A 13061-nucleotide genomic window follows, 5' to 3' on the forward strand; every position below is an offset into this window, starting at 1 on the left:
GGCTTGCAGCATTTATACAAAATAAAGTAGTAAGTAAGTACGTAGTGTACTGGTGATAATGTGCTGCCATCTATGGTATTATTTCAGTATCTGTGAAATGAAATTAATCATTTTTCAACGCAGTTGAAGCCCAGGTTGCACGACTGTCTCGCTGCATGAGTCGTCACGGAAGTATTTGTGGGTCCCTGCTGGAGATTTCAGACACATGGCTGTACCATAATACTCCGACTGTAACACAACTGCCATTCCCAGCTGGTGTGCGAACGTGTTTCCTAACATGACGTCACGCAAAACTTGTCAGGCCTTCCCCTTTGAATCACCGACGGCACGACGCACACATGCAGACTCTGTGCTCCCCAAGTCTTCTGTCTTCTGGTTATTAATATCTTGATCTTCGTAATGCATCAAGATGTTTTTGCCTCTAGATGTGGTAAAGGTCAGAATTTTGTGATTTCAAAAGTTTAGTGATTTGGTGATAGTGAGGTCACTAGATGTGTATACAGTAATATTTTGCATTTTTTATGCAAAGGTACCTATACATAAAGGTAAGAAATTTCCATTTATTGCTCCTATTTAAACATCAGAATAGCTTGCCTAAAAACTATAAGAAATTCACTTGATTCATGTGAGCTGCATTAACACATCAGATATCTACGTACTTATCTATAACTATATTTTCCCTCTGGTTTGCAACACAAACATGAAGCCATTTCTTTCACTGTGTGAGATGTTTGCTCTCTGATTCACCTTTGCATTGTGGAGACAAACTCTGTTATCAGTAATCAACAATAATGAATCACAAGGGTTTGGATCGTATCATTACATTTTGCGCATTATGTGTTATTATTGATTGAAAGCTGGCAAAACATTGCAGCACTTTTTATCAGTTTGCTGCTTTCTTCCTCGCGTAGAAAGGCTTTAATGAATCACCATGGTGTGATTTTAAACTTCCATGCATGGCTTTCCCCTGCAAGTACCGATAAGTGATACTTGCAGCATCATCTGTGATTGTCCCCCTTGATTTTTCCTAAAGTGATGCTTGCAGATGCTTCCACTCTTTATATTGAAGTGGAGGCAGGACTGAGAGGGAAAAAAATAAAGCAAGACAAATGTCCTACTTTTTGAGAGGCTGTTATTTGTAACTGCTCTTTACTTTTGTTAACTGAGGTTATTTTAAATGATGTAGCTGTACAAGTACAGAAGCTGCCCTTACTCTAGCAGGAATCTTCTGACCAGCAATCTTTTTGTGGTTTATCCTAGTTTTGAAAGTATATTAACTACAAAATAACAACACAAAAGCACATAAAGGTTGTTACTCTGAGCTGAGGAGACTGTTCTAAAATAATAATCAGAATATTTAAACGGCAGCTGGTTAAGCATAGCTTAGCTTAGCATTAAGACAGGGAAACAAAGGACGATACAGCTACCCTGATTCCATCCAAAGGAAACAAGCTGACCTATCAGAACTTTAATCATAAGAGAAGACAAGAAATTTTATAATGCATGGTGATTTCTTTGTGAATCTAACTTGGGGTCTCACTTGATCATTAAAACTCCTAGACCTTTAAATACCGCTAGTAAAATCACAATCATGTATGTTTACAATCCAGTTATTGACATATAAATGGAACGTTTTCCATCCTTTTGGTTACAGGATGCATCATCCATGTGTTTGATCGTGCTGATTAAAGAAGCCCTTTACAGTGCACTTCCTCCTGTTTTCCCTCAGAGCATCAGGGCGGATCAAGTCTGTCTCACAGGGCTCTGGAGGTTACGATAGTGACAGCGTGGAGATGCATCCCATGGATGAGTGTCCTGAGGCTCAGTACTATCACATGCAGTGCCGGCTTGGTGAGGGGGGCTATGAGCGCTCCCCTGGATGTGGTGGAGGTGGTGGTGGTGGTGTTGGATCAAGGAACTGGGGTCTTCGTAAACAGGCCATCCAGAATTGGCATCGGCGACCTTACAGGAACAGCACTGAGGGTGAGGAAGGTGACGTGTCCGACGTGGGCTCCAGGACCACCGAGTCTGAGGTGGAAATGTGGGAACAAGAGAGGAGAGCTGTTGCTGAGGTCCAGCAGTCGGCCACTCCCTATCCTCACCACAGCAGGGCAGGATATCGGCCCAGTACAGGTAACAGCTTTCTCAGAAGGTTGCTCGCACCTGCTGTTTTGCAAAATGTCGAACGCATTCATAGTATGAGTATCAAACTGTCATGGGATGATCTCTTGTGGATGTAGTGACATATTTACGAAGCTGAGCTATCTTGAGAGCTCTGTTGCTGTCTGGTTGTCTCTTTGAGGGGAGCGCTACTTTACAATCTCAGTCGCTTGTCTCATGCTAAGCTTTACTTCAGCGAGGGAGCCAAGTCAGCCTGCTAATCATATCTGCACATTTCTCAAGCTCTACCACAGATTGTACATCTCTCTGTTAACTTCCCACCCTGCCAAGAATCTTAAACTCACTGCTGCCGCGCTCCACCTGCTGTCTGGTTTCTTTAAAATAGCAGAACTGAGGCAGACTGAGAGAGGACCAAAGCGGGCCAGAGCCCTGTGACACATTCATATGAACCGCTATGACTTCACAGATTTTTCTCACTCAACATTTCACATGTTACTGGCATTTCTCCGCTCTGACGTGGTTCTCCTTATTGGGAGTGCCTCTGCCAGAGTGGATCAGATGGTATGCACACAGCAAACAGTTTTTTTTCTCAACATTTAACACACAGCTTGGCTTTTTTAGTTCATCAGGCAGTCTTGAGCGTAGGTGGTGTGTGTGAGCAAGAGGGAATGAAAGAGAAAGAGGAAAAAGAGAGTGAGAGTGTAAGTAATGGTTCACGGTCCTGATGGTTTTGAGCAGACGCCTTCCAAGGCCAAAGATGAAATGAGTCATCGAGGTGCAATCTTCTCCGGGGGGGGAATAAGACATGCTTGGTTTGGACACGTGATACCAGCTAATAGATAGAAATAGAGAGAATAAAGGATGGTGAAAAAAATTATGTAATCTCGTTTCACGTTTTGTTGGAGATTGGCGCCACCATGTGACAGAAAACATTTGTTGATGACGTGGAATTTATTTATTTTTTTAAATTTTCTTGAGAAATCTTCTTTTGAAAATTGACTGTTAATATAAATAAAACAAAAACCCAACAAATTAATGTCAGTGTCAGTACAGCTTATATAATGATAGAATTATGATAGAATAATGATATATAATGAATAAATATATATGAAGCGGGCATTAGAATATATACTGTTTATCAGAATACATCGTAATGTATACAGGTTTATCATGAACTGCAAGAATAATAGACAGTATGAAAAGATATGAGCGAATATTTCTCAGTAGATTTCAATAATCTGACATTGTATTGATTTTCCACAAAAGATTAGATCGGCCACAACAGAATAACTCTCTTCTAAAGCTGTGTGAATATCCAAAGTTGTTAGAAGTCCTTGAACTCTTAGAACTCTGCGAAACTTGAAACTATTTTTTTTCCCCCATAGCTCGTTCTGATGGGATGTACAGTAAGCCATGCTGTCATGAAAAGAGCCCTTCCAAATCCAACGAAGTGATCAGTCCGGAGATCCTGAAGATGCGTGCAGCTCTCTTCTGCATCTTCACCTACCTGGATACTAAAACTCTGCTGAGAGCTGCTGAGGTCTGCCGCGACTGGAAGTTTGTGGCTCGTCACCCGGCCGTTTGGACGAGAGTCCTGCTAGAGAACGCCCGCATTTCTTCCAAGGTGCATGGTGAACATTTACATACACCACAAGCAGTGAGGTTGCAGCATGTGTTGCGTTTATCTGTGTCACATCGTGATTCCCACTGATCTCCGTGTTTGTCCTTTAGTTCCTGAGCACATTGTCCCAGTGGTGCACCCAAACGCACTCGCTCATTCTGCAAAACCTCAAACCAAGACAACGGGGAAAGAAGGAAAGCAAGGAGGACTACCTGAAGAGCACACGGTGAGGCACAGACACACAGACATGCATAAAGCAGGAGGTTACTGCTGTGCTCCACATCCCATGTTTTTTGGCTTCCATAAGGGTGTTTCTTTACAAGCTAGTGAACTGAGTTACATCCTTAAAAACCCTCCAACACTGATCGATCAGAGGAAGCAAACAAGAGGAAGAAAAATGACTGAATAAGTACATTTTTATGCTGTTTTACAATCAACATCTGTGATATGATTTTCATTTCCTGAGAGAAGAGCGATAAGCCGTAGGTTTAATCTGAGTGATTTGTGTGTAAATGTCAGCCAGCTCAAAGCTCTTAAATTGTGGGATGTAGATGCTGCTTTATTTAATATACTGGAATTGCTGTAAACAAACGGAATCATTTTATCACATGCTACAAACTGCTGTTTCGAGGGACAGGACAAGCTGTCTTTCTTTGTGCGTTTAACTGATGTGTCTCCATCGAAGGGGTTGTCTGGAGGAGGGTCTTGAGGCGATGTTAAAGGCCACAGGAAGTAATTTGCTGATACTGAAGATCTCACACTGCCCCAACCTCCTGACTGATCGCTCGCTCTGGTTGGCCAGCTGCTACTGCCGAGCTCTGCAGGCTGTGACCTACAGGTACGTCAGCACATCTTCTAGTCCGCTGAATCAGGGACAAATATGTTAATTTGATTCCATACATCCAAAAGACTGCACTGTAGATATTTGCTACCCCATGTGTGGAATGATAAAAATAAAGTGTGTGTGTCTTATTTGCTTCAGGAGTGCCACAGATCCCGTTGGCCAGGAGGTAATCTGGGCCCTCGGAGCAGGTTGCAGAGACATCATCTCCCTACAGGTGGCACCACTACACCCATGGTAATAGAGAGATAGAGATATTCTATCAGTAATGTGGGTTGATAAATAAATGAACACAGGCTATATTTTGTGTCTTTTAGCCAGCAACCTGCTCGTTTCAGTAACCGATGCCTGCAGACGATTGGAAGATGTTGGCCACACCTCCGCGCTCTTGGTGTTGGTGGGGCTGGATGTGGCATTCAGGGACTGGCATCTCTAGGTCTCTGTCACTACAGTTTCTTATTCTTGTTATGTACGATAGCACTGATGGTAGCACTCTGGTAGCGAGAGGATTATATAATCCTGCTCTCAGAAATTAAACTGCTCGTCCAGTCATTGCATAAAAGCAACATCTTGTTCCCACTTTGCTTTTAATGATCATGTGCATGTGATATGTACAAGTACAACTTGTTGAGATCCTCCCATAATTGTGGCTGCCCTCCTTACCTCCCACTCAACTGAATCCTAGCGAGGAACTGCATGCGGCTGCAGGTTCTGGAGTTGGATCATGTGAGCGAGATCAACCAGGAGGTGGCAGCAGAGGTTTGCAGGGAGGGCTTGAAAGGTCTGGAGATGCTGGTGCTCACCTCCACACCAGTGACCCCCAAAGCCCTGCTGCACTTCAACAGTGAGTGAACACTGATCTATTTCCCCACGGGTTGTGAAAGATCCTGTTGACTACACTTTGCTGTGGCTCTAACAAATGCATAAATATTCAACAGACTAAAGTTGATTCATTTTGCTTAATCTTCCCACTTAGGTGTTTGCCGCAACCTGAAGTCTATTGTGGTTCAGATTGGTATAGAAGACTACTTTGAGGATCCCAACAGCCCTGAAGCCAGAAAGTTGTTTGATGAAATGGTTAACAAGCTCCAGGTAACAGCACAGGGGTGTTGAATCTGACAGAAAGTACTCTTCTGGTGTACAGAATGGAGACAGAATGTCATTTGACTAAAGGAAGACATTTTCCTGTAATTTTAGTCCAGTCCAGCGCTGCTGTTCACACTGGAATAAATACAACAGGATTTGCCAGGTTTCTGTGTGATGAAGTTGGTCATGTATTTTGTCCTCTGGGGTGCCGGCAGTTTACAATTTGAATAACTAGAGAGATCAGGTCCAACAATCTGACCAAGCTCGAAATGCAACGGCTTGAGTCTCCAGTTTCCCACTAGGCCTCCGTCTGAAAATGACGTCTCTTTTTCATTGTAATTTTGTGGTGGTGCTCAACGCCTCCTTAGGTCCAGCGTCCTAGTATCCTTATCATCACCGTTTTTTGTATTTAATCCTGGTGTTACATCCGTGTCAAGTCAGGTGCTTCTCATCCTCCCTGCTGCTGAGGATCTAGATATTATCACAGGTTCAGTGCATCAAGTCCAAGCCACTTTCACAAAAAGCTCATTGTTTAATCATTAATATTACTTATTGCCTTTTGTTGAATGTGAATAGGAGAGATTAGATGTGCTTTAGACAGTTCCACCCAATTGAAATGATGCTGATGTCGTGCTCAGAGGCTACAGGGATCTGTAAGTCAAGAATGATCTCGAGTTGAACTCAGAGAGACGTTACATGTCAGATGTTAACTCCCTACATACACAAATCTACACTTTCACACACATTTTCTCAGTTTGACAAACCGGGGCAGTGAGAACATGACACTACCCTCCTCTCATACGTGTGTTGAAAACACACTGGTCTGGACTACGTGGACTTTGTGACGGTCAGAGGAGGATTGCTTTGTTTAGTTCCTTTTTTTGTCAACCGTCCTTTCCTCGACTTTTGCACCACCCATGACCTTCTGCTTAGAATTTGAGAGTCATCAACTTTTATCGTAATTGCTTCTTGTTCAACCCATGACTCAGTCCTTGGCTGATTTTAGATGCACTTATGCAAGCTCATTCAAACAGGTGCTTATAGTGCTAAAGTCATGTCACCATTTTATAGGAGACAGAAAATCTATGAAATATGAATTTTATTTCCGTTTTTATGAGTCGGTTTATGCTGTTGAAATGTTATATGTATCAAGAATGTGAGGTTGTAAGGTATTCTCTGTGAAGGACCAGACCAAGTTCTCCCCTTGCAATAAGCCATCATAATTATTAAGGCTTATAAATTTATCATCTCAATTATTTCTTATCATCTAACTGGCTGCACCTCTGTGCTTTACAGTTTATAGAACATATCATAAATAAGTCCTTGCACTTGCTTATTGGTAATGGAAGAAAACAAAGACATGAGTAAAACTTGACTCTAATATCTCCATTCTGTTTATTCCTTTCAGGCCCTGAAGAAAAGACCCGGCTTCTCCAAAATCCTTCACGTGAAGGCGGACAGTCTCTGCTAACATTGCTCATGCAAAGACTGCAGATACTTCGGGCTTCAGTTGATCGAAAAGACCTGGCCTTTTTCTTAGCACACTGGATGAGATGAATATGTCTGCGGCGTTGATGGAAAAAACCCAAAGATCGCCGTGACGAACCAGGTTTGAGGCTCAGCGTGCATTTTCAACGAGTACAACTTATATTCAGACATGAACACAGTCACTATTCTAGTAAGAGGAAATCAGTGCCTCATTCGTGACTGAAAACCAGTCAAGAGGCTTATTTGAACTGGCTCTATCACCATATATCAGTTGAAGGGCCTGTCTTGAACTTATCAAGGACTCAAATAACCCAACAAACTTTTTTTTTCCCCAGTCATCTTTAGCTTTCAAACTTATAAAAGGATTGCACTGTTACATGCAGTCAGATCCCATTCTTGAAAGCCCTCGAGCCAGGTAACAGCTCTGTATTTAACTGTCAGCATCAACACAATTCTCGGCATACGCTGGGGTCTAACTCTAACTCTGCTCTGGGCAGGAGCACAGCACAAAGCAGACATACATTTCAGAGAAGTACGTGGTTTTAAGTCTCAAGGTGACAGTTTTACGAATTCATCTGTGTGCAGAAGCCGAGGATTAATGAAATGGTTTTCATCCTTCATCCTGTTTTCATCCTCTATGTAGGAAGAGGATAACTGACAACTTCTGACACTTACTGCTTCCACTCTGAACAGAAACATGCTGAGCCAGCTACATGCACCGTTGAGAGAGCGAAGAGGGTGCTCCCATTACCGCCCAGACCTTGAATCATCATAGTGGAGATGCGTTTAGCCTCACCCTCCATCCTCTGCTTCATCAGTACTGTTATGCAAACCTGGACTCCATTCATTCAATGGTTGTGTCTCTTGACAGAAGTTGATCCATAATGCATTTCTCTGAAAATACTAGTGCCATTTGTAAGCGTCGACCTGACTCCGTTCCTTTGAGCATTTTTTCCCGATGTGCCATTACTGAGAGAAGAGGGACCATGGATAGACGGATGTTTAATGTCTCTAAAGCAAAAGGTAATTAACAGAATTGGAATCTGAAATCAATTGAAGCAGCTTTTACACAACACAAGGATGTTTTCATGTGGAACATGGTTTAGGATGTCTTTCTGTTTCACGTGGGTTTCATATTTTTCACCATTATCTGTGCCAGTCCTATATGATGGTGCTTGTGGCTGAGATCATGAACAATTCTTTCTCCATCCGTCTCTACCCCTTTGTCCAAGCATTAACCAGACGTGATGACTCGTTGCACACTCTGAAGCATGGATCATGTGACACCTTTACTATTTTGCAGAACTCAAAGCCAGGGATCAGGTCTTTAGTGTCACTTTCCCTTCAGTGCACTTTTCAGAAATTGTCAAACGAGTTTAAGTAATAAGCAATACCCTCAATAAAGTGGTGTCAATGCACACTTCTCTCTGTTGTGGATAACTTAAAGATTTCCTTTAATTTTAAATATTTTGACCAGTATATAGTTAATGTATTGAACTCTTTTAGGTCTGAAAAAATTACCTTCATAATGTTATCAGACCTTTCTCTGAAGGTAGGAAAGACGGAGATTTGTGTTATGCTTAGAATCTGTAATTTGAAAACCGGAAAGATGTGCTTGCAGCACATAAATAATCTGTTTTGAAGAGTATGGAGTCATACTAGGGACCAAATGCGTCTGTTGTTCAGTATTGTGCTTAACACAATGAAAGTGCAATCCTAAACTTTTGAGATACCCCTTTAAATGTGCAGTGTGCGAGATTTCAGGGCAAAAGGTTAATAATATACAGTATCCTGTTTATTATCATGTAAAAACATGAAACTAAATATTTGTCAGAATGACTCTTTTAAATAGACAGAAGGTATTTGTCCTCCACATATTGCACTTCCACAGACAAACCACAACCTGGGGCTGATCACCTTTCACCTCTGGGTGAGGCTGACAAGGGGGTAGCATTCTGCTACCACGCTGATTAATCTTACACGCTAGTTCATAAAACTGTAGCCCCATTAGATGATTAAATATCACTCAAATCTTTTCTATTCATTTTCAAACCATGTTGGAAAATGAGACACACATCAGGCACTGCGTCACCTCTCTTCCCTCGAGTTGTGTTTACCACAGGTTGTGTAGCGATTTTCTGTGTTTTACCTGATGCACTTCAATGTCTCACAAGGCGACAAGCTTTTCAACAATCTTAACATTCGTATGCAGAGTCTACAACAGCACAAGGTGAAGTTACCAGGAATGCCAAGCATCTGATTGTCACGTAGGCTCTTTAAAAAATAAATCACTTTTTTTTGTCATCATCAAAGAATGTTGTAATGATGATGTTGGAGGTGAAATCAGCTGCAGACGTCTATTTCTTCGTGCTCTTCCAGTTAGTATTATTCTTCACTGACTCTTTGCTCAGATTCACTTTGCTAACACAGTAGAGAAAACACAAAGCACTTGTTAATTTTAAGTTCTAGACAATCCTGCCTTCGCTATCAGCTAATCTGTACATAGTGTTTGTTAAAAAAGAAACTAAAAAACGAGAAAAAAAGGACCAACATTTGATGTTATATGATATTTAGGTCATACTTATGAGTGGAAAAAGTTGAAGTTTACACGTCTTCATTCGCTCCAAAGTTGAATGAAACATAAATATAGAGAATTATATTAAGTATAACAGTAGTGTTGAAATTGCGGTTGTGTATTAGATACAGTACTTTATATTAAATGTGCATCAGAGTCATATAGAGATGGAAATTATTTAAGAAAAGTATTAAGATGATAATTCAGCTATCTATTTCTATAAAAAAAAGAGTAATGTGTATAATGTTGGCATGTTTGTGTTCAAGCATCAATCATTGAGTTGCCTTCTTAACTGTTCTGCTACTGTGATAAGAAAATTATTAGATGTTTAAAGAGCTTTGATTGCCTGCAGGTTATTGATGTTTCTCTTTATTTTATCTAGTATGTTGTTGCACTAGTGTGAAAAAAAGATATTTCAGGTGTTATAAGAGTGTTGTTTTTAATGTTCAGCTATTTCTCAGTATTTGACAAAATATGATGCACTTTTTTTCCTGAACACTCTTTTTGACATGTTGCTCATCAGTGATGTCAGAAACGGCACTGGTTTCTGTCAGCAGGATGTGTGACAGTGCTTTCTGTCAGTGAACTGTTTGCTTGCAGGATTTCATGGATGATTACAGAAGAACAGCATTTACATGAACTCCTAAGACTGAAAAAAGAACGGTTGGCTTCTTTTCTCACACACATTCTCTCATATTTCACTGGGAGGTTGAAACAACTTCATGAAGTGCTTTTTAAGGTTTATTGCAAATATGACCTTATGCTCACCCTTGTATGCGTTAATGTCTTTGTTACAGCTTTGCAGTGTAATCACTGAAGGATTCATGCTCATAGCAACAGTGCATTTGCTTTATTGTACAAAAACGGACCTGCTGACGATTTACACAGCCTGTATGCTCTTAAACTACAGATTAGAGGTGCCCATTTCGTCTCCATTCTTTGTTTGTGCAAATAGAAATCATACTGATTTTTTTATTTTGAATCCAAAACTGAAGCATCACCTGTAACCCAAGGGGTATCTTCAGCCATGCTTATTTCAGTATCTAATTTTTCAAATCAAATGTTATTCTTCTTCTGTCGCATTTCCATCCATGTATTCATGTAATTTAAAAATGTCTGTTTATGTCCATATTTTATGTGTGAATGATTGTATTTTGCTGATTCATCTGAACAGTATGTTACGCATTACCTCAACACTTAGGTGGACAGTTTGTCTTTGTACATCTTCATTTTTTTGACTGCCATCGACAGGCATGCCGATTTATTCATGAACTTCATCCATGTTGCTACGACAACAAAATGGATTCTGTTGCTGAGCGTTCCAAAAAAAATGATCAGCGTTCTATGATGACTGCAGAAAATGGAAATGTTTTATTAATCATTTTCACGCATTTGTTTTCATCAATAAAACTGCTTTAACTTGTATGTACTTGCTATCATCTGAGAATGATTTTTTTTTCTTCAATAAAACAGATGTGCTGGTCTAAAAACCTGGCAAATAAGACAAAAGCAGTTGACTGATTCCAACTACACAAGTACTGGTATCATACTGACAACAATCACTGGCCAACCCTTTAACTTTCAGGCTGTTTTTTAGATTTGTGTATTAATTAACTTTCCAGTAACATGAGCTGTGGCAGTGACCCTCCATGCACATTCCTAAGACACACTGATACTGATTCACATGAAGCAGTCATTTTTATTTTTATCACTGACAGAGATCCTTTTCTCTTGAATTTATGTATGTATTAATATAAAGTATTTCTAGATGTACTCATTCATGATCCTATCCTTCCTGGTCACTCCCAGAGAAAACCTCAGTATCTTCATCTCTGCTACTTCCAGCTCTGTCTCCTGTCTTTTCCTCAGTGACACTGTCTCTGGACCAAACAACATCGCTGGTCTCACCACAGTTTTGTACACCTTTCCTTTCATTTTAGCTGAAACTCTTCTATCACACATCACACCTGACACTTTTCTCCACCCGTTCCATCCTGTCTGTACACACTTCTTCACCTCTTTTCCACACTCTCCATTGCTCTGGACTGTTGACCCTAAGTACTTAAAATCCTCCACCTTCTTGATCTCTTCTCCCTGTAACCTCACTCTTCCACTTGGGTCCCTCTCATTCACACACATGTACTCTGTCTTACTGCAGCTAACCTTCATTCCTCTCCTTTCCAGGACAAACCTCCACCTCTCTAGCTTCTTCTCCACCTGTTCCCTGCTCTCACTGCAGATCACAATGTCATCTGCAAACATTATAGTCCATGGAGATTCCTGTCTAACCTCGTCTGTCAGCCTGTCCATCACCATAGCGAACAAGAAGGGGCTCAGAGCTGATCTCTGATGCAGTCCCACCTCCACCTTGAACTCCTCTGTCACACCTACAGCACACCTCACCACTGTCTTACAGTCCTCATACATGTCCTGCACTGCTCTAACATACTTGTCTGCCACTCCAGACTTCTTCATACAATACCACAGTTCCTCTCTGGGCACCCTGTCATAAGCTTTCTCGAGATCTACGAAAACACAATGCAGCTCCCTCTGGCCTTCTCTGTACTTCTCTATCAACATCCTCAAAGCAAATACTGCATCTGTAGTACTCATACCCAATCTTTTCTATTCAATACCATAAAATGTACAATTAGGAATCAAAACGTTCAACAGTTGTTGAGCTTTGCCAAGTCTTTTCCTCATCATAAACAAAACATTAATATTTAGCTACAATATGTAAGGTGTTAATAATTAACTATTGGTTAACCAGAAGTGCTCGTCATTACTTCCTTATTTATTCCGTGGTTAATGTTTTGTCTGTGAAGGTTCTCAGTCATTCAGATTGTGTTAAATCTGCTGAATAAAGTCAACCGGACCGGATGTTTCGCCTCTCTTCCAAGAGACTTCCTCAGTTCTGAACAGCTGATGGGATGTTCCAGCCATTAAACTTGCAAGAGAGTCGAGGTCATAAGCTAAGCTAAACCAAGATAAGATAAGATTCACCATCACTTTGGGGGGGGGTGAGAAAAAGAGAAGGGGAGAGAGGGGTGTGAGAAAAAAAATAACTCTTCACTGGCCCAAAAAAAGAAGCCCTTATTGCTACAAGTATTTGCAGAGACATAACAATCATATGACAGGTACAGCAGAGGGCGAAGGTGTCTACAAGTTATGTCTGAAGTCCCATGTTTATATATGTGTGTTCTGTTGGAAGTGCTTGGTCAAGATGACATTGCCAAAAAGGTGCAAGTGCAAGGGAAGGGCAAGAACTTCAAAATCTCCTCAGGAGAAATTTCTTGTTATCAGCTGCTGACTGATAACATGGGGGGTGT

General features: G+C 41.0%; 1 protein-coding gene across 3 annotated transcripts in view; it reads left to right on the plus strand.

The window, feature by feature from the left end:
* Positions 1-11157, plus strand: part of fbxo41 (F-box protein 41) — a 35091-nt gene extending 23934 nt beyond the window's left edge. Inside the window, exons 6-15 of one of the 3 annotated variants that reach the window (XR_011036976.1) lie at positions 1730-2133; positions 3507-3745; positions 3853-3968; positions 4428-4580; positions 4725-4820; positions 4901-5019; positions 5269-5427; positions 5560-5675; positions 7078-7278; positions 7801-11157. Coding sequence is in view for 1 of the 3 variants with exons in the window: in XM_068322505.1 (XP_068178606.1) it covers positions 1730-2133; positions 3507-3745; positions 3853-3968; positions 4428-4580; positions 4725-4820; positions 4901-5019; positions 5269-5427; positions 5560-5675; positions 7078-7140 (1465 nt within the window). In the remaining 2 variants the exon portion in view is untranslated. Of the gene's footprint in view, positions 1-1729; positions 2134-3506; positions 3746-3852; positions 3969-4427; positions 4581-4724; positions 4821-4900; positions 5020-5268; positions 5428-5559; positions 5676-7077 lie in introns of all 3 variants that reach the window. The other 2 variants (XR_011036977.1, XM_068322505.1) reach the window with 2 other exon arrangements.
* The last annotated feature ends 1904 nt before the right edge of the window (positions 11158-13061 follow it).

The sequence above is a fragment of the Antennarius striatus genome, chromosome 8, assembly GCF_040054535.1.
Source record: "Antennarius striatus isolate MH-2024 chromosome 8, ASM4005453v1, whole genome shotgun sequence".
Lineage (NCBI taxonomy): Eukaryota > Metazoa > Chordata > Actinopteri > Lophiiformes > Antennariidae > Antennarius > Antennarius striatus.